Source organism: Argentina silus (genome assembly GCF_951799395.1).
Source record: "Argentina silus genome assembly, chromosome: 1".
Classification (NCBI taxonomy): Eukaryota; Metazoa; Chordata; class Actinopteri; order Argentiniformes; family Argentinidae; genus Argentina; species Argentina silus.
Window position 1 is genome coordinate 16,300,477 of NC_139655.1, and position 22,186 is coordinate 16,322,662.

General features: G+C 40.9%; 3 protein-coding genes across 6 annotated transcripts; all 3 read right to left on the reverse strand.

Annotated features, from left to right (window-relative positions):
- Positions 1-719: 719 nt before the first annotated feature.
- Positions 720-4,769, reverse strand: rbp2b (retinol binding protein 2b, cellular; the record flags this gene model as incomplete). The annotated part of the gene is made up of 4 exons (XM_083667844.1): positions 720-773; positions 1,807-1,908; positions 3,817-3,995; positions 4,697-4,769. The coding sequence occupies 4 exons, from the start codon at positions 4,767-4,769 to the stop codon at positions 720-722; spliced, it is 408 nt and encodes a 135-aa protein (XP_083523970.1).
- Positions 4,770-9,034: 4,265 nt separating this feature from the next.
- On the reverse strand, positions 9,035-12,137 carry LOC310803151 (retinol-binding protein 1-like). The gene is made up of 4 exons (XM_083667833.1): positions 11,991-12,137; positions 11,382-11,560; positions 9,997-10,098; positions 9,035-9,166 (listed from the first exon to the last, which is right to left on the reverse strand). Exons 1-4 carry the CDS (start codon positions 12,061-12,063, stop codon positions 9,116-9,118), a joined length of 405 nt encoding a protein of 134 aa, XP_083523959.1. The 5' UTR covers positions 12,064-12,137; the 3' UTR covers positions 9,035-9,115.
- Positions 12,138-13,047: 910 nt separating this feature from the next.
- On the reverse strand, positions 13,048-21,980 carry nmnat3 (nicotinamide nucleotide adenylyltransferase 3). Of its 4 annotated transcripts, none has more exons than XM_083678282.1 (5): positions 21,876-21,980; positions 17,809-17,943; positions 16,860-17,043; positions 15,292-15,359; positions 13,048-14,095 (listed from the first exon to the last, which is right to left on the reverse strand). In XM_083678282.1, exons 2-5 carry the CDS (start codon positions 17,915-17,917, stop codon positions 13,680-13,682), a joined length of 777 nt encoding a protein of 258 aa, XP_083534408.1. In that variant the 5' UTR covers positions 17,918-17,943; positions 21,876-21,980; the 3' UTR covers positions 13,048-13,679. The 4 variants fall into 4 exon arrangements, with proteins under 4 accessions (XP_083534408.1, XP_083534410.1, XP_083534409.1 ...); XM_083678284.1 differs by having other exon boundaries at positions 21,885-21,950; XM_083678283.1 differs by having other exon boundaries at positions 17,809-17,954; positions 21,876-21,928.
- Between the last annotated feature and the right edge of the window lie 206 nt (positions 21,981-22,186).

Sequence of the window (22,186 nt, forward strand, 5' to 3'; positions counted from 1 at the left end):
AATGTGAGACCTCTGACAGCATCGGATCATAAAAAAGTGGTACAGTACCAGTAGGTGTTTGGACACACCTTCTCATTCAATGGTTTTTCTTTATTTTTTATTATTTTCACTATTTTGTTTATAGTCAACATGTAAAAATTGCCTTGACTGTTCTAATACTACTATTTGGCACTCCAAAAATATATTTTTTGAAGAATGTATTATTTTATGCTATTTGAGGAACTGTTTGTTAAAACGATTAATGGTAAATCTATTATCTTTTGCATTGATGACTAAAGCATGGGATTTCACAATATATTTTCATTTTGGATCAATGATCTGACAGAAATTTGACAGAGCTCTCAATCAAAATCAGAGCACAATGGAGGGTTTTGAATTTCACACGGGCTCTGTTTACAAGTGTTATCAGTTGTGAGCTTTGAAAGATGAGCTCATACACTGGAGATCGGGAGATCATAGTCAATACATTTTTAAAAGGCTGATGTCTTTTGATAAGTAGCTAAAGACTGATGTCTTTTGATAAGTAGTCACAGGAAAAGTTGTTGAACAAATACAAATGTTTCCTGAAAAGCAATTATTTATTATAATATTATATTATATATTTATCTTTGTTCATCCAGTTGAAATGCAATTCATTGCAGTTGAGTAGTAACAACAGAGGTATTGACACAAGCTGAACGTGAATGAAAACAGTAGCTGATAGATCCAGATGTTCTCCATTATTCTTTCTTCTTGAACACTTGTCGGCAAACAGCATCTTCACATGTCAATTCCTGTGAATTCAATACATGTCTGAGGTCAGATCAAGGTAGATTTAGGAATGTGGCCTGCCATCTCAATAGCTTAAAAAGGTTTCCTCTCATCGTGTCCTTCCTTAAATTAAAAACACAGCACAGGTTGAAAGCAATATGGTGGATGCCTAATAGACATTTGCTTTCACCTCTTAGTCAAGGTAAGGAAGAAGATAAGGAGACAAGCAGAGGAAGCCACTTTATACAGTGGAAATACCGCCCAATGGAATTACTGTCTCATGTCTGTCTGTAGAGAGAAGTTACACATTCACTTATCTCCTGTAGATGGCATTAAAACAGTACTGTATATGTCCTGTCAGCCCACCATTGATATGGTCCCAACATGTAATTACTTTGTGCATACAAACCTCATAGATATCCTAGTAGAAATCTTAGATTTACTTACTACAATAGTCTCCTGATGAGAATTTTGTGTCAAAATGCATAATTAGGAGACTATTCCAGGAAATTAATCTAAGATTTCTATTAGAATATATGAGTCTCTTTTGCGCAAAGTAATGATATTTTGGGACCATATCATATCAATGATAGGCTGACAAGAAATATACAGACATTTTGGAGTAACATTCCGCTTTAACTCCAAACTTGCAATTTACCAGTGAGGAACATGTTTCATTTACCAGCACTGACTAATAACAGGTGCACATGTCGATGACTAATGAAATGATTGATGATATGATTTTCTTGTGATTTTTCAAACAATGTTTTATCTCTTTAGATGGTGATTATAATGTACTTGGAGTACAGAGTTACTGTACTGAGCATGGACAAGATGCTTAATGCTTGGGATTTATTGCAAAAGTTGTCTTACTAAAAGATCTTACTAAGCCTATTGCACTGGAACTGCTATTTCCATTACTTAGATTAAGGTTGCTTGTATGTTTTGTATCTACTGTACAGTATATTCACCACTATAAATATTCATCCGCATCAACTATGTTTCTATGACTTTTTTTTACGATCAACATCAATATTTTTGTGAATGTTTACCCACTAGGTATAGTTTGTCTCCTTCAATCCAGTGCTTCCACCCACGGTTGGCCTTCTCCCCCTTCTGTGTACATACCAGTTTGCCCCCATCCCAGGATACAAGACTCTGTAAAGCAAGAGCGAGATGCTGACAAATATCCATCAATATTACAGATTATTACTGTGATCTGTGAATTATACCCCATGCCACAAAGGGAGAAAACATATAAATTACCTTAAAAAGAAAATTAAATGGTTTTGATGGCAAAAATGTGTCATACGGTATGAAAAAGAAAATTGTCCAATGGTGGGGAAGATATGACTTTGAACAAGAGGAGATTTGTATTACTCAAGTATCCTGAGAGCTTTGACATACTAGCTAGAGGTATACAACCAGGACATAAGATTAGATTAGATTCAACTTTATTGTCATTGTGCAGAGTACAAGTTGGTTATGTAGCCTAACAGACTGCGGCCTGTTGGTTAGGAAGTCCAGAATCCAGTTGCAGAGGGAGGTATTGATGCCCAGTTCACTGAGTTTGGTGATCAGTTTGGAGGGGATGATGGTGTTGAAAGCTGAACTGAAGTCAATGAACAGCATTCGAACATAGGTGTTGCTATTATCAAGGGCGGGGTGGAGTGAAGTGCCGTTGAGATGGCATCCTCTGTACTCCTGTTCTGACGATGGGCGAATTGGAAGGGGTCAAGTGTGGGTGGTAAACAGGTCTTGAGTTGAGCGAAGACCAGCCTCTCGAAGCACTTCATGATGATGGGCGTGAGTGCAACTGGGCGGAAGTCATTAAGGCTCGTTGCAGTGGAGTGTTTTGGCACCGGCACGATGGAGGTGGTTTTGAATCACGCGGGGACAGCTGCTTGGGCTAGGGACAGGTTGAATATGTCAGTCCAAACCTCAGTCAGCTGCACAGCACAGGCCCTGACGATGTGTCCGGGGATGCCATCAGGATCAGCAGCCTTACGTGCATTAGTCATGCTCAGTGCCGCACACACGTCGGTGGGAGAGAGTGTGAGGGGCTGGTGATCTGCAGGGAGCACAGCCTTGATGGCCACCTCCTTGTTGTCCCTGTCAAAGCGGCCATAGAAGTGGTTCAGCTCATCAGGCAAGGAGGCGTCGATGGAGGGGGGGGAGGTGTTAGTGGGTTTGTAGTCTGTGATGGCCTGGATGCCTTGCCACATGCGTCGGGGGTCAGAGTTGTTCTTGAAGTGATCCTCGATCCTTAGCTTGTGGTTGTGCTTGGCCTTTTTGATGCCCCTCTGCAGGTTAGCCCTGGATGAGCTATAGGCCTGAGCATCACCTGATCTGAAGGCAATGTCGCGTGCCTTCAGCAGGAGTCGGACCTCACTGTTCATCCATGGCTTCTGATTAGGGAAAGTGGTAATCCGTTTGAGGGTGGTGACACTGTTGATGTTGGAATTGATGTAGTCCAGAACGGAGAAGGCATATGAGTCATGGCATGGCCTTATTCAGTTTAAGGTGATTCATAGAGTCCAAAGCCCGGCTCCAAAGATGTATCCATCACACGCTGGTCTATGATGCTATATCCGAAATACTCTATTTAGGACCTAACCCAAACCCTCTTATGGCTCTCTTTGGCATGTAATGTGAAGACGACCCTCTTCCAAGGGCACAATCAAACTGTACTGCATACTGTATGTCACCCTGCTGGCTAGAAGGAACATTTTAGTCTCCATCCCCACCTTTAAAAAATGGGTTAGAGATCAAATGATAAATTCTTTACATTGTGGCAGCATTTTATTACATGAAACTTATACGAGTATAAAACTTTAATGGCTGATGATGTTTACAGAACTTGTTGTGGTCCTCATTGAATTCTAAAGTGTACTACTTTCATTTATTTTCTATTTGTGTTTGTCTGTTTTTGTTGTCTTAACTCTTTGCCAACTTACCCTGCCTGAGTTTTTATTTTTGTTTTCTTTATTTGGCCTTTACATTTAGTGTGATGTCATATGTTTGTTAACACATAATGATGATGATGATGATATCTGGGTGTCCCACCTTGACCACCCTGTTGTCCAGTCCTTTGGTGAATTCTTCAACCTCTACACCCACAGTGAAGTTGAACACGTAGTTCCTGAAGGTGCTTAACGTCCTGGCTTCAAACTGATCTCCATCTTGGACAAACACTTTGGTCTGGGAGAGGCGCAAGGCAATTTTTCGTGTGGCAAAGTCAACGTCTAGACAAAGTCATGAAAAAAAAAGAGTTTTTCAAAAAGCCTTAGAGGAAAATAATGATCAAATCTTTGTTTGGGGAATACACGTTAGACACAATTGATGAAGAACAACAAATGTATGATGTAAAAGCTAGATAAAATTACAAAAATAATAACTTCAAGTTCACAATTTAATTTGCCATGTAATTGTACTGTATCTCTGTGGAAATATACAACTACAGCAACATCCATATTGTACAATTGGATGTATATTGTTTATGTTTATTGGACCTCTGACTGAACTATGTAAGAATTGTAATGTCTTTAACATATGTCCAAATTATATTGGTATTTCTTAAAAAGTGAATTTCCATGATATATTGGCAGAACTAGTCCTGGCTCTAGTCCATTCTCTCTCTTAATAATAATGATGATTATAATAATAATAATAATAATAATAATAATAACAATAACAATAATGATAATTACTAATAATGAATTGTATTCATATATATCACTTTCTTTCAAACCTAAAGTTCTTTGCATATCAACAAAACATCACAATAACGTTCATAAGGAAGGTCAAGTCAAACAGATACCTTCCAGATACCTGGAATAGCACAGTACATTACACATTAAAAGCATGTTGAAAGAGGTGTGTATTGCTACCTCTCTCTGTAGATAAATAGAAAACACATTGTATCCATACTGAGAATCAGTCTTACCCACTGCTTTCAAGAAATCCTCAAAGTTCTCATTAGTCTCCAACTCCCATTTCCCATTATAGTCTGCAGGCATGGTGGTTCTGTGGATTCTGAGCTGTGTGAACTTTAGGCTGAGTCAAATGGGGAATGTGCAGTGTCCCAGTCCCTTTATACCAGACCGGACTGGGGGCAGAGTACTATTGACAAGACATGCACGCACACACACACACACACGCACGCACACATGCACGTACACACACACACATTTGATCCTTTTCTAGTCTCTTATATTTATTCAGCTCAAAGACTATCTGAACTTTGAACATGCAGGATGATAAAGTTCAAAATGTACAAACTCAGTATATCTGAGTGCTCACATGAGATAATGCTATGATTGTGGGTACTGAATACACTAGATGCACCAAAGTTAATTGTTGCTGGACAAAAGCTATAAACTCCCAGAGACAGCGAGTGTATTATCGTAGTTTTTATCATCCTTTTTTTTTATTATCCTTTATCATCCTTTTTTGGCCAAAGCAAAGGAATGCCACCATAGTGCAATTGGCAATGTTCAACACAAGAACAACCTGTGAACTATGCTACACTTTCAAAGCAAAAACTCTCATAGGCAGACGATATTGTTGAGCACTGTTTTATTTATTGATTGATTGATTTGGTAGCACTTTATAAGTAAATCCGCAGTATGTGATATGTGAGTAATATGTGAGTATGTATCAGGCAATACATTCCAGTTCTGATTCATCTGATCATTGTTATGTCCCCAAGTAAGGTCTAGGAGATGAGGGGAGTAACAATAAAGTGGACCAGGGGACAAAGAAGCGGAGGCAGACGGGAGAATACAGATAAACCAATAATTTATTGATTATAGGAAATAATAGCAAAATTCCGAGAACTTGCAAATGCAAACTGAAAACTACCTTCTCGAAACGGGGAGAAAGCGAGAACTAGTTTAACAAAAATAGCAGTTGTAGAAAAATAAGGTTGACACCGTAATTAAACACACTCTCAAAGAGAGTCACATTTTCCGACACCGGCACACACTACCACCGTAGTAAAGGGGCGCTATAGCACAACACGATAGTTTGCTGAATGGCCCACTGGCAACATGTGTGAGTTCCTCCCAGCCTTTTATAGTCCACTCTTGATGACCAGGTGAGAACAGGTGTGCACACCTATGCCATCACCATGGCAATAGGAAGGGAAAGGGCGGTAACCTGGGAAGAGGCACAGGGAACAACAAAAACACACACACAACACACTACAGCCGTAACAGTTATGATGAATTTACTTTTTCGTTACGTAGAGACGAGTGTGCGTTAGTAAGCAACAATAGATGTAGGGTTATGAGGACAGTTATTTACTGTTAATTATTTTTATTGGCAACACCGTTTTGACTTTTCTCGAGACGACATTGGAGGACTATCATCCTTACCATTGGCCTGGCTTCCGCAATTTACCTTATTGCTTGTATTCTGTCTCAAGACAGATTAACATTAATATTAATCGTAGGTGACAATAAAACATCACACCGTAGTATTAATTAATAAGGCTACATGTTGTTATACTCTTTTTTGACATGAAAGTAAATATGAACAGCAAAATGGAGTGGCCGGTTACTGTTTAATTTCCATGTCATTCCTATCCCCAGACAGACACAATTCCAAGCAATGACAATGTTTTTTGACGGTAATAATGGTGTTTCTGTACCGTATACTAAAGCAAGCTCTTGCCCTCTTGTTCCTGTTTAATTAGTGGGCTTGCATCAGCAAGTCCAACTCTTGATATTCCAACAGAGAACCAGTGTCATAGTAAAAAAAGTTGATGAATAAACGTCTTGCTTCATTCACAAGGTTTCTCCATCACTCTCCTTTTATAGAGGGACGCTACTGTACACTTGTTTTACTTTCACTTAATATTACTGGGCTTGCTTCAGCAAGTCCAACTATTGTTCTTGCTCATACTGTACTTCTTAATAGTGGGCTTGATTCAGTGAACTATTGTTCTTCAACATACTTATTATTAGTGGGCTTAAGTCCAACTAGTGTCATTCAACATAATTATTAGTGGGATTGCTTCAGCATGTCCAACTATTGTTCTTTGACATACATATTATTATTATTATTATTATTCAAATTCTTCCCAGTGCTACTACTTTAAATTCCATGTCATTCCTCCCCCAGACAGACACAATTCCAAGCAATGACAATGTTTCTGTACCATATACAAAAGCAAGCTGTGACGCTCTTGTTCCCGTTTAATCAGCAAGTCCAAATATTGTTATTCAACATACTTATTAGTGGGCTTGCTTCAGTCTCTGGAAAAAAAGATGCAATTTGCCACTGCTCTCCTCCACCATTTCAACTGTAAAATGTTCCTGAAACTCCAAATCATCGACTCTGACGTTTTAAACTATTACGCTTTTTGTAACTCCAAAACCTCTCATCCGGTTAACATGGTGGAATGTTAATTTATCCCAGCATTCTGAGAGCCACCATTGTTACTGCAACTGCTATGGAACTTTCAGAACTCTTGAATAAAAACAAGAGGAGACCTGCAGAACACTTTCTTATAATCATTACACAACAATGCACTCTCTTGGCTACCAGTTATACCCTACTGAAATCACTCTCAACCACTAAGCCAACCAAGTCTACCACTCTCAACTGCTCATTAATCCATCCATCCATCCAACCTACCATTCATCCATCCATCCAACCAACCAACCAAACCATCCCAATAAATAGTAAATCCAGTAAACCTATCTGTAGTCCAAGCCATCTTTAAACTTTTTCCACTACCAATAATACTTTACATTATTGTCCCAGCAAAGGCACCCCTTTCAGCAATGTCATTATGATGATCTGCCTAGCTTTCACATACAATATACATGCCGTATAGTCATCTAGGCTAAAGCTATAGTTTATCTGTGATGATGTAGCCCATGGCCATGCCATGGGGGGCTAGCTGTGTCATGATAACGTTGTTAGCTATGTGTAAAACTAAAATAGTTATAATGACACCAAAAACATATAGTGTTTACTAAACCTTTTCGTTTGTTGATTTGATCAGCGAATATCGTAGCCTAGCTCTGATCCATCCATTCCAATCCAATCCACGAATTTGGGAATCATATTTTGAGAAATCAACACAAAGCTGTAAGAAGCAAGACTGATAAACTGATCAAATAAGCGCTACACGTTCCGTTAACTTTTCAGCCATACGTTTGAATAATTGTCACAACTTCCCACAAGGAGGGGCGCTACATCATTCGTGGAGGACAACATGTTTACCGTACACTTGTTTCTAATTAATGTAATCTCTCCTGTCTTAAAGTCTCTTCATTGGCTGCCTGTCAGTTTTAGAATTGATTTCAAGATCCTTTTACTGGTATTCAAATCACTAAATAGTCTAGCGCCTGAATACCTGTCAGATATACTTTCAGTTTACAGTCCATCGAGACCTCTCAGGTCCTCTGACACTGGTCTTTTAGTCATACCCGGGGCGAGGACAAAGAAATACGGGAGGCAGCTTTTAGTGTCTATGGTCCTCGCCTCTGGAATAACTTACCTCATGAGCTTAGGGTGTCACAATCCATAAACACTTTTAAAAGAAACCTCAAGACACACCTTTTTACCTTAGCTTTCTCTTAACCCAGCACTTCTATTTTTGTTTTCTTTTTATTTACCATTATTTACTCTTAATCCATTATTATTTCTATTTCTATGTATGTATGTATGTATTTATGTATGTATGCTTGTATGTTCTGTACTTATGTATTTTAAATGTTTCTGTTAAGCACCATGTATTGCAATTTTGTATGAAAGGCGCTACATAAATAAAGCTTGGTAGATTGATTGATTGTCATTCCCCCCAAAGACGGACACGCAATGACAAGGTACTCTCACGATATTGTATGCGTAATAATGGTGTATCTGTACCGAAAACTAAAGCAAGCTCCATTCCTCTTTAAATAGGCTACTAATAGTTTCCAAATAAATACAGAGACAGTGTAAATTATATGTTTTTATTGTACAACTTGTTTCCATGAATGCAACAAATCCTGCGTCGATCCCACAGCCCTTGATATAGATGGCTCTCGAAACCATCCTATTCACTCGTTGTACGACTAGCCAGAGGTCTTCACGGGTCCAACCGAACCCAAAAACCTGAGACCTGGACCCTGGACCCGAGCGAGCTTTCTTCTATTTCTCAGCCCATTCTCCACTATGAAATGGACATTACAACATAGTAATTAACTAATTGCACAACTACACCGTGTTAGCAATACCTTAATTCTGTCTCTCTCTTTCTCATTCTTTCTTTCTCTCTGCTGTAGCCTTCCTGCTGTTCACTCTCAGTTTAGGCTTGGGCTTGGGTTGTGTCCGTGTCTCTCAGTTAGGAGGGGCTGTTTCTGTTCTGTTAAGACTTCTTAAAGACCTGCTTGCACACGGTCCCACAAGCTCTCAGCTCCTTAAGAGAAAAGAGGGTAAAATAATGTTCCATGGAGCATTGAAATTCATTACTTTGACTTTTTCTGTTCTTTTTTTTTTACCACCAGGGGCCACTATTGTACAATGTTCCAGATTTCAGGAACTGACTAGACTCCAAGAAACACTCTAATGAGTAATTTCAAGGCCACTGATGGCAAACATCTGTTGGTATAACTTTGACTAAATAATTTGGCAGTCAGATGATTTTTTCTTGGCTTTGATGACAATAATCATAGCAGTGATAATCTGTAATGACAAGGTAATGATGACATTAATATGGTATTTTATGTAGGGGTCAGTTCATGTACTAATTTATACTTTATTTATGCCTTCCATAAAGGTGTACTATAGAGACAATTCTATCAGTACTCCCTCAGATAAAATCCCATCCACAACGATAATAGTGTAGTCAAAGTTTACACTGATTGCCCTGGTTTCTTCAAAGGTATTAATTATGTTACCCAGAAGAGGCTACAGTTTTGCAATAAGCTTAGACTCATGCTATGCAACTTTTCATCTCTGCAATGTAAAATGGTTATACTGAAAACAGTTACAGTATGCATTTTGATCAAGAAAAATACTTGAACATGAACATGTAAAAAAATAGATACAGATGCCTGTACAGCAGATACCTACCTGTAGATCAAGTTACTTTTGCTCCTTAATTGTCTTTTCAACAACTTATAATTGTACAGACCTAGATATCATGTTGGATGTGGTCTGTGATGACAAACAGTACAATAAGGGACTGTGAGGGAAGACTAGCTGTTATCATGTGTAAGTGAAAGGCAGTTGAATGGGCTCTCTTACCAGAGTAAGCTCATCTCCCTCCACCCAATGTGTCCAGCCTCTGCCCTCTTTCTCTCCTTTCTGAACACAAACCAGCTTGTCCCCCTCCCATGTGACAGTAGTCTACAGAAAAGGATGAAGGGAGCAAGACTGTTACATATTGTACAATTAGAATAACACCCACCCACATCCATACACACACACCCACACCCCACCACACACACAAATGCAGTAGGGGCTGAATCGGGTCCTAAATCGAACATGTGTGAGAACCAACTCAGATAATTCAGAAAGAACATCTGTACAGACTATTTTCATTAATGTACAAGAGGCTTAGACTATGGAAATCACACCTATGACACAAACCAGTCTGCACTCAACTGTCACTGTCTATAAATACATTATAATTAACCCAGTCAGCAGACAATTGTGGGCCATATCTGATCTTGTGGTGGCACATATGGCTGAGTATTATACTGTATGGGCTAGACCTGGTCCGAATGTGGGGGGCCAGCCCTGGGTGGTATTTGCTGTGGGACAGCTCTGGTATGAGGAATGTGGCCCTGATATATTCCTGTAGCTACTGGGCCATCTTTCATTTGAGTGTGGATGGGATATCTATCTGGGCCACATCCACATGCTGGCCAAGGTCTGGCCTTTTGAGGCCAAAGCCGTCATTACTTTGCTGACAGGGTAAGGCATAGTTGGTAAGTTAGGACGAGTTTGGACGATCCTTAGTTGGCATTCAGATCAATAACAGACAACAGGTCAATTTCCTGAAAGCTTTGTAGCTAAACTAGTACTCTCTTTTGAAAATCCAGGCCAACTCCAGCAAAAATTCTTAATTTAACGAAATTTCGATGGTTCTAACAGCACACAAGGTGATGGCTTATTGACTTTGAAAGTAATCTGTCTATCGGCTTACAAATTAAGTTATTTTAATGGTGCAAATATTTAGATCCTAATCACGATTCACGAATCTGTGCAAAAATGTAATCATGCATGTTCACCCTCTTCCTTTCAGAGTTCTAAGGGACTAAGGTGTTGTTTCTAGCTCTATGCAGCTGACCCCCCCCCCCCCCACCACCAACAAACAGACTAGCCTTTAGAATCTCACACTAGACAGCAAATTAATGGCGTAATCACTACTATAACATGACAGACACTCGTAGTCTAGTCTCTCTCTAGAAAATAGTCTAATAATCTCAAAGAGCTTTGATGAAAAATTGTTAATAACAGGAAATGTCTATCATTATTAATATAAAACAATTATTACAAACTTTCAGACATATTCAATATTTTAGCCAACATAGTGACATAGCCTACCTATACTTCAATAAATAATGAGTCATAACATTTTACAGTTGACACACTTTTTTTTAAGGAATTGTTTTTCATCCACTCACCATGCATTTCCTGTCGTCAACCCCAGTCAGATCCTCCTCAAACTCCTTGCCTACATGGAAATCCATGTTGTAGTTCTTAAAGGTACTGAGGGTCTTGATGCTAATGTGATCCCCATCTTGAGAGATGTCTTTGTCAGGCTTCAACAAGGTGGCAATTTTCCTAATGGCAACATTAACATCTGCGATGGGTCCCCAAACGGAAAGGAGAGAGACTAGATTAATGAAGAGCATCTTAGTCAATGGCTACAATCATTTCATGCTGTATAATCATAAGTAGACTATACATACAATGTTGCCCTTACATGGACACATGCTATTATTTTTTGATTCCTAAAAGATCTAAAATAACTATAATTAGTGAACGCCATTCTAATGCACAAAATAAGCACAATTTAGGCTACAATACTGTTTATTCCAGTAAGCAAAGATAATAGCCTACTTTCGTTGATGCTTAGAGCGTTAAACTTGAGGCTATGCCGTCGTCCCGATGAGACTGAATTCGATGTATAGAGCTGGTATACCCTTGAAACAGCGTCGTACACAACATTGTGATAGCCCCCGTTATTCAGCTCTAATTAACTATCCATGCATGACGTTGGAAAAACTCACCAAGGGCCTTCAAGTACTCCTCAAAGTTGTCATTGGAGATCATTTTCCAGTACCCATTCAAATCAACTGGCATCTCGGTTGTCTCTTGTGGTTTCTTTACTTCAAGTGAATTAAAAGATAAGGAGATAGTATGTCTCTGTTTAGTTGCGATCGAATGCCGGACTGCTGTCAATACCCCCAATTTTAACCAGAACCACATTAATCCGATTAGGCTAATTACCTATGAAATAGTGGCGCAGTATAAATACCTCGGCCTGACCATTGATATACATTTCTACTGGGACCGGAGCGCCGAATGCCATTTTGAGGAAGGGACAGCAGAGGATGTATTTCTCATTTCCTAAGGAAGTGAAACTTTTTAAATCTTGATCACGCCGTTCTGGTTTTGTTTTACAATACCTTTATAGAGAGCATCCAGGGTTCATGCCTGACCTGCCGGTACGGGACCGTGAAAGTTGAACAGAGCCATCGGATAGGGAAGATTGTCAGGTCGTGTGGGAAAATCATTGGGCAGCAACAAGAACAGCTGTCATCCCTTTAACTGTCTATAGTCCTGCAGAAGGCATAGAAGATTGGCTGAACTCTTTTCACAATGCTTCCCAGCCCCTCCACCCTGAATTCCAACCCCTACCCTCAGGTCGTAGGGTTAGATATACCCCAGGGTGAAAAACAAAGCAAAACACTCTTTCATTCACAAAGCAATATTGAACAAGACATTGTGCACATGCACTTTATGGCACTCCCTTCAGCACCCACCTGCACTTCTGCACAGACTATGGATAGGCCTATTGGTGTAGGCTGTTATATAGTTTTTTTTTAATTTATTTTTTTGTGAACTACTGATATGTACTACTACTACGTTTTCTGAATCTCAATTACTGATTTCCATTTTTTTCTGCCAAATGGGACCACCCTTTCCCCTCCTTCCACCGCCACCTCACCTCCATGCTTCCCCAGTGAATCACTTTAAATGCATGTGCTATAGGTTTCAAAGTGCTAACTAATAAAGTTAGTCTGGGTCACGATACAAATATTTTCTTTATTAATTACAAGGATTTACATGTGATAAATGTTGGTGTGCGCCAATGAGCTGTGTGCCAATTCATTTTTATAAAAATAGTATGATACGCTTGATACATTTACAAAATCCATTTGGAGCACAATATCATGTACACCGGGCTCTGTAGACAATGTTTTACTATGCGACTGGCACATCATTTGTCATGCCCAAACAACTCTATGAATACGATTAGCCGTCTATTGAGTGGACCGTGGCAACGTAATAAAGTGACATTTGTCTCATAGAAAAAATTGATAATTGAAAAAATACATGCACCATTAATGTCTCCAAACATAAATGTATTCTTAACCACATCCCCAATATCTAACTTAAAATAAATATAAAGGAAATCCATTGGGCAAATGTCAGAACTGGGTTTAGCATCCTAAAAAACAGTCTACAATCCATCATATCAATCATAATTCTCATTGGTTATCCCCAGTGCTGCACAGAAATATTTGCTATAACATTAAGTTCACAAAAGCTACAACACTGAATGTGCATGAGTTTACTTAAAAATTACACCACTCAGTTTGCAGAACACAATGCAGTTGGCATCCAAATGTTATATTCTTCCATCAATTAAGGCCCAAACTAATCATTTGAGTCCAAACTCCAAACAGAGGAAGTCAGTCATCCAGAGTCTTCACAGGTGTATCTAACTGCTTGGTTAGCGGCCTTAGCACCACATCCTTATTCCTAACCTCACTGTCCTCAGTATAGAGATTGTGCTGGTGGATGTACTCTATCACAGAGTCCGGGAGGAGGTACTTGACGCTGAGGCCCCGTCTCAGGGCACGCCGCACCTCTGTGGCACTAGTCTCATTGCGGACCCACTCGCGCACCAGGAAGATGTTGCGGTGGTGACGCGAGAGTGTGTCCGACTCATGCACAGTGCATTCAGGCTGCAAACCTCCCCGGCTCACGCACACCAGGCCAAAGCGGCCTGCTACCTCCTCCACATCATCGTCCTGCCACAGGCCTGGGACCTTGAAGGTGTTCAGGAAGTCAGCACCACATAACAACTTCAGCTGAGGAGATGAGCCTGAAGACGAGGAAAAGGGGGCGAAAATATTAGGGTTTGTGATTTTGAACAAGCAACATGCACTTGTTCTCCACTTAGCCTCTTTGATTACTTGAAATGCTGGGCAATTAATGACTTGGGGTTAGACGTCAATAGCAGAGGCAAACACAAAGCCTAGGATTAATACTAGACATTGACAGTTCTCTTTTGCCTGCACAAATGATGCTATCATGTCAATATGGACCAAAATCTCTGAGGAATGTTTCCAGCACCTTGTTGAATCTATGCCACAAAGAATTAAGGCAGTTCTGAAGGCAAAAGGGGGTCCAACCCGGTACTAGCAATGTGTACCTAATAAAGAAGCCAGTGAGTGTATATTTGGACGCTGACCCAACCTTTGTTATTTTAGCTGTTTACCAAAACATATTCAAGTTACAGTTATATAAAGTGCAGATTCTCAGCTTTAATTTAAGGGTATTCACATCCAAATTGGGAAAAAGGGTTTAGGAATTACAGCTCTTTTCTATGTAGCCCCCTCTTTTTCAAGGGACCAAAAGTTATTGGACAATTGACTCGCGTCTATGATAGCTGCGTGGTCCCATGGTGTTTCTACTTGCATACCGATTTGTACCGATTAACATGGTACCTTCAGGCGTTTGGAAATTGCTCGCAAGACTTGTGGAGGTCCACAAAAAAGTCTTGGCTGATTTCTTTTGATTTTCCCATGATGTCAAGTAAAGAGGCACTGAGTTTGAAGGTAGGCCTTAAAATACATCCACAGGTACACCTCCAATTGACTCAAATTATGTCAATTAGCCTGTCAGAAGCTTCTAAAGCCATGACATAATTTTCTGGAATTTTCCAAGTTTAAAGGCATAGTCAACTTAGTGTATGTAAACTTCTGACCCACTGGAATTGTGATATAGTGAATTATAAGTGAAATAGTCTATATATAGTCTGTAAACAATTGTTGGAAAAATTACTTGTGTCATGCACAAAGTAGATGTCCTAACCGACTTGCCAAAGCTATAGTTTGTTAACATGAAATCTGTGGAGTGGTTAAAAAATTAGTTTTAATGACTTCAATCTAAGTGTATGCAAACTTCCGACTTCAACTGTATATATGTAAACACTGAAGGAGAAGGAGTCAGGGCAAGGGTCCAAGGGCTGGAATGGAACTGAGCCACGGAGCACAAAGATGTGAAGGCAGGCCTTACTTGTGAAGGGAAGGGAGTCCTTCCCTGTGCTCTGTGGGTGCTGCTTCAGTATCCGACCATAATGGTACCTGCCCGCCAGCCGAAGCAAAGGGAGAGAGCAACAGACAAACATCAGTAAAGCAAGGAAAACCATGAACGAATCCACTGTTTGAGTAAAGCCTCTTACAGATATTCTAGAAGATTTGTATTGGGGGTGTTCAAGTTAGGGGATCCCATAGGTTCCCACAGCCCTGCTCCATAGACAAGAGCCCACTTCATGGTTCTAATCAGCTCCCTTCTTGCGCAAACGCAGCTTAGAGTGCTGGCCTCTTATAAATGGATTTATGTGAGCAGGGGGAACAAGGACAGAGTTGCATCACAAGAGGGATCAGTACCTAAAGTATCAAAGTTGATTATTAGAGAGTGTCAGCAAATGCAAGTGTGGGAGATACAAATATGCACTCTCATCTGGGGACATTTTAACAAGTCACACATATAATGAGGGCAAACATCTATAAGTATAGCTTCAGTTATCCAACATTCATATAAGACACAGGTTTAGCAGCACCATTGTAATAATAATAATTTCCAACATCCCAGTAACTGTGCCAACATGTTACACAACAGCAACATATCCAGCTGGCCAGCCAGCCTGAGACCCAAATCTGACTTGTAAAGACCCAAAACTGGCATGGGCCCATGTAATTCCCCCTCCGCCAGGGCCCTGGGGCCCTGGGATCACACCCTTAAATTGGGGCACTATTGGCATGGAGCAGCAGCAGTAGACACTGTTCCCTGAGGAGTTCTATTATAAGGGACAACGTCGCTACTGGAAGAGTGGGAAGAGGAGATTGTATGCAGATCTAACCACCAACAGAGAGCTAAAGGGCGGGAGCTGAGAAGGACATGTGGGTGCCATTTTGGACAGGAACTAAGGCTCCAGAACCTGAGATCTCATCTACAGATATCAAAACACGCAATTTATTGAACAGTGGCCACATTTAGTCGAATCTGATATTTCAGGCCATGACATACTGTATTGCATGCATTGTAATTTGTTCTGGCTGACCACCTCTGAAGATGGATGAGGACACTTTATGTCTGGGAAGACGCATCAATGGGAATGGACTGCAATGGGAAATGTAATCACAACCAAGACACATTTTAGACATAATGGTCATATCTTGAAAAAAACGAGTAAAGGACACATTTTGATATCAGGTGTGGGCACAAAACCCTTTTTATGATGTGTATATAATTGGGGGTCATGTGGAGTTAACTATTTCCTGAAGAAGACCATGTAGGTCGAAATGTTGTTTGTTTGTTTGTGTCACCGTCTTAATTAAAAATCACTGGAGCAGCATAATAGTTTGAGCCGATGCTGACATAATCCCACAGAATTGTTTATCAAACATGTTTCTGAATATAATCGCTGTTCAACAAGGCTATAATATATAATTATTACATACATTGTTGATAAAACACAGGCATTATCCTTACATTTCTCTTCCTCCAAGGAAGCCTATTATAAGCATGTTTGATGTTTATAGATCAATTAATATAGGGTAGTGAGAAGTGTGTGGCCGCACCTCATGGTGACCACCGTCTCTGTCCAGTCGGGCTGTTGGCTCTCCCATTCGTCAACGGAGACCCAGTCTGTGCTCCGAAGTGCCAGTTTTGCCATGGCGATACGGTGCTCGGCCAATGCTAGGCCCTGCTTGCCATACCCGTCACTCACTGGAGACACAATCCCGCCCACCACCTGGTACTGACCTGAAAGAAGAAAATTGGTTGATGGAGGTCTTGATCCCGCCCACTACCTGATATCGCAACTGGATACAGATAAATCATTGAATGACAGAACTCTTCACTGCCATCTGGGGAAACACTCAGGCTTAAACCTTTCTTTCTTCGTTGACTTGTTTGCTATGCAAATATTTCTTTCATTTAAGTCATCTGGGGAAGACTTGATTGGTATAAGAGAAATAATGCACAAGGAGGACTTCCTGCCATGTTGCATCACCTCATTAACATGAATGGGCTCTGGTTACATGATCAAGATATGGCATTGAATGCAATGTTGTTATGCCTGTATCAATAAGGAAACAAGAAAAGTGTTTTATACAACATGGGCCAAAGATAACAGAGCTCTCTGGTGAGTGACCACACTATATGCAGCTTATATGCTCCCCAAATTCTCCCATGTCACGCCCCTCCTCCGCACCCTCCACTGGCTCTGGTGCTTGCCTACCAGGCGGCAAAGGGAACAGCCCCTCCCTACTTGCAAGCAATGGTTAGCACATGGTTAAGATGTAAAGGTGCAAGATGTGTGCAAGGACACAGCATCATCTGTACGAACACAGTATTGACACTGAACATGACACCATACTTTTATAGACATGCTTCTAAATCTTGAGTATTTAGCTAGCACAGATACCAACATGTGGTGTTGAAAAGCATAGCTTCCACTGTCAAATGCAAGCTAAAAGTGATTGACAATTACAACATCTGTATTAATAGGATCTGATGACGTCTGACCTGTGCAGTGTAGATGGTCCCTGGCCAACTCAAACAGTCGCATGTGTTGGTTAGTGATGGGATTGAAAGAGCCGCAGGCCAAGAGAACCAGAGGGATGCGGGCAGCCATCTTTGTCCCTTCACGCCATGGTCAGCCTGAAAGAACACTGACATATAGCAGCAGAACAGAGGACAAGAAATCCAGGAGTGGGAGGTTCATTTATAAACATTTTACTATAAGAAAAAAGCAGAGCATCTCATAAACCCGCTCTCTCTATACCGGCAAATATCACAATGTGCTTTGTCCCCATTCCTGGTATTTCATCCCTCAGGAGGACACATCGACGCTACACCTCCCCTCGCAACCACTCTAATCTACCCACCATGCTCAACTGGCCACAACCTCACTGTCGCGGGAGGACTTTGGAACTGCCAGTCAGCGGTCCGGAAAGCAGAGGCTATCTCAGCATACGCCTGTTTCATGTCCCTCCACTTCCTTACCCTCACAGAGACATGGATTACACCGAAAAACACAGAAAACACAGCTACTCCGGCAGCCCTCTCTGATGTCTACTCATTTTCTCATTCCCCTAGACCAGTGGTTCCCAAACTTTTAACAGTCGTGTACCCCCTGAGACACTACATACTACTGAGTACCCCCAGCACTACGGACAGCTCACTACAATGTTTTGTTTGTAATTCTGCTTCATAAACAAAAAGTAAATACACATACACTCATCGGCCACTTTATTAGGTACACCTTGCTAGTACTGGGTTGGACCCCCTTTTGTAGCCCATCTGCTTCAAGGTTCGATGTGTTGTGCGTTCAGAGATGGTCTTCTGCATACCTTGGTTGTAACGAGTGGTTATTTTAGTTACTGTTGCCTTTCTATCATCTCGAACCAGTCTGGCCATTCTCCTCTGACCTCTGACATCAACAAGGCATTTTCGCCCAGAGAACTGCCACTCACTGGATATTTTCTCTTTTTCTGACCATTCTCTGTAAACCCTAGATATGGTTGTGCGTGAAAATCCCAGTAGATCAGCAGTTTCTGAAATACTCAGACCAGCCCGTCTGGCACCAACAACCATGCCACGTTGAAAGTCACTTAAATCACTTTTCTTCCCCATTCTGATGCTCGGTTTGAACCTTCAGCAGGTCGTCTTGACCGTGTCTACATGCCTAAATGCATTGAGTTGCTGCCATGTGATTGGCTGATTAGATATTTGCGTTACCGAGCAGTTGAACAGGTGTACCTAATAAAATGGAGTGTATCTATAATATACATAAATTATAAATATATGAGACAAAATAACCAATAATTCCTGCTTTTTATTTGGATTTCAAACAGGTGATCAGGACCTAAACTCACGCACAACATAACACATAAAAAGGTCAACAAAACTGGTCAGTAACAAACTGGACTATAAATAGCCATAAACTGTACCTGCCAATTTGAACTGGACTATATGGACTATAGTGGACTACAAAACTGTAAAATCAAATGCGTTCCGTAACCCTAACCCTTTCATCACCAACGACATTGTTGTTAAAAACGAAAGTGAAAGTGTTATGGTGTTCCTCAGTGAATTCTGTGTAGCGGTGTTTTGTGCACATTTTGACGTGAATAAACAGGAATCGGATTTTGATAATGCAGTCCAGCGCCACGCTGTTCAAACATCCTGGGGAGAACCCTGATGTTAATCAAGACAGTCTTATTAGTACGCTGTGTTATGTCCCATAACCCAAAATCGAACAAAATATTATTTGATTGCAAAACCGTGCATACTATGTGAAATCCTAATCAAGGATTTGTATGACGCAGCAGATAAATAATATTTGTTTGCCTTTACAACATGATTCCTCTATGGCGATGACATCTTCGTCCTGCTAAAACTTGCTGCTTGTTTGATCCGTAGGTTTTGATAGTTCGCAGACCCGTTGATTCCAGAAGGCCCTTGGTCAAAATATATATATTGTTTAAATCATGATATTGTTTCAATAACAACTTGACTGAGTTTGGATTGACTTGAGGTCCTCCGACGTGGCGAAGGGCGCGATTTCAATGGCCAATCTACGTAGAAATGTTTGCTGGGAAAGTACTGTAGCCTCCCGACACGACTCATTCACAGGGCAGGTGTCAGATCTAGCATAGAACCGGGAGCGGCAAAACGCAAGCTAACAGAACGGTCAGGTCCAAAAATAAAGATTTAAATTATTCGACTAAATCTGCTCTTTCCGTCTGTAGGGATACAAGCAAATATTTACCAATATCAAAGTTATGTAGCCTGTTTTGTTACGCTATACTGGTCCCAAACACTACTACATTTGGAAGTCCTACATTGCCAACTTTGCCCCATTATTATTACATGTCAGTGTGGGTGATTGATGCATACAACTATGACTCAATACCTTTTCAGACAGAAAATACAGTTTCTATTGGGCTTCGATGACTGTACTGATCATTCCAAGCGTGACCTTTCAGACAGAGGAAAAAGTGCCGTTTCTGAAGCGCGTGTAACCTTTCACAAAGCGTTCGGTCAATTAAATCCATGGAACGTTCATGTTTAGTTACCCTAACAACGAATGTTTACTAGCCGGTTAACTTGCCAGCCAAAGAGTTAAAATAATGACATTTTGAAACCCATAGGTTAATCTACTCACATTTCCCTAAAAGAAGACATCCCAAACTATCTGCAGATTGTCATTGTAAAAATGCCAAACACAGGACAGGATCATGCTAACTTGGGCAGCCTGCACTTGTTGACATCCGATTGATCAGTCGCACAGCAACGGACCGAAATCCCGCCCACATTGACGCTTCAGCTACGGCTTGCCTTTCAGACAGAAGCAGCGTTACGAAACTATACCCCCAGAATAGTGTAACGAACGGCGGGGTAGAGTAGCTTGCCCTAAGCGGGTATCGAACTCACAACCTTCCGCTTACAAACCGGCCGCGCTAGGGCCTTACACAGGGTCGTTACACTATCCCCTCCGTTCGGGAGAGCGTGCCCTCACGCTTCACTATACAAGTCTCTCACGTGGACACGCCTCTCCGATGGCCTCACGGGCGCTATCCCACTTCTGACACCAATGTAGCGAACGGCGGGGTAGAGTAGCTTGCCTTAAGCGGGTATCGAACTCGCAACCTTCCGCTTACAAACCGGCCGCGCTAGCCACAACACCAAGAGAGTTAACTCACTTGGCGGAGCTGCTAACGGGCCTTACACAGGGTCGTTACAATAGGTTTAGTTGCCGCTCTAAAAAGCCGTAGCATTCCTTTTCGGACAGAACTAAAAGGCGTGACTGAAGCGCTAAAGTAGCGCTATGTCCCCTCTGCCTGAAAGGGGTAAATGGCGGACAAAGGTTTTGTGATAATTCATGAATGGTTTTGTGATAGTTAATGCAATGTGGCACCGTACATTGTCATCTAGGCAAAAACATAAATAATATTTGCCATTTCGTACTGAGTACGTCCCCTGACAAGGTTGCCCATAGGTCGTCTCCAGATAGGTTAAAGCCTTCACACTTGCCGTTGTCGCGACCTCAAAGTATTTCATTGGTATGGCAACATTCTGACAAGCCAAGGCTACCAGGAGTCGTTTGACACGATGTTGCAACAACTTGGCTGTGTTTGCTGGGCTGTGCCTTACCAATCTGTGACTAGAGTTCTACAACATCTAAATGTAAAAAGTAGTATGTCAAGTCACAAATAGGGCTAAGAACATTGTAACGTTTATTATGGACAGATAGTGTGCAAGTTTGACAAGCTAGCTACCACCAACTCATATGATACGGACATGCTGGTTCGTTCTGCAATCACTGTCAATGCCATTTTAACATTAATGATGGCAAACATAACTGTTCCCACCTGTGACTAAGTTTATATTTATATATGTAAATTGTCTACATAGCTAATATCTAAATATATTCAGTCAGATGGGGCTAGCTGGCTAGCTAGCTAGCTGACACGTCTGTATCATTGTAGAGGACTGTCACATAAACAAACTGAATAGACAATCAGTCATGCCACGTACACGGTGCATACTTCTAACTATCAAAAATAAATAACATGTAATTTCGTTACCTTCGCTACCTTGTATCGACAGTCCGAGAGAGTTTGGTTGCACTCTCTTTGCTCTACAGTTTACTTAGGTAGGTAGTATGGCCGTGTTTGAAATAATACATTTTGAGTAGTCTCCGATCAGCGCTTTTCAATACCTGTTGCATGATGGGAATAACATGACTGCATAAGATTTAGGAGAGTCGCGATATCGAGGCTGACGCAGATTTTAGAGCGAGTCGCTGTTCAGCCCCTCAGTTACTTCTGATAGGCTGCAGAGAGCAGCAACCGCCTTAATTGTGGAAGGCACTTTTCATCACCAATCATTTTTTCAA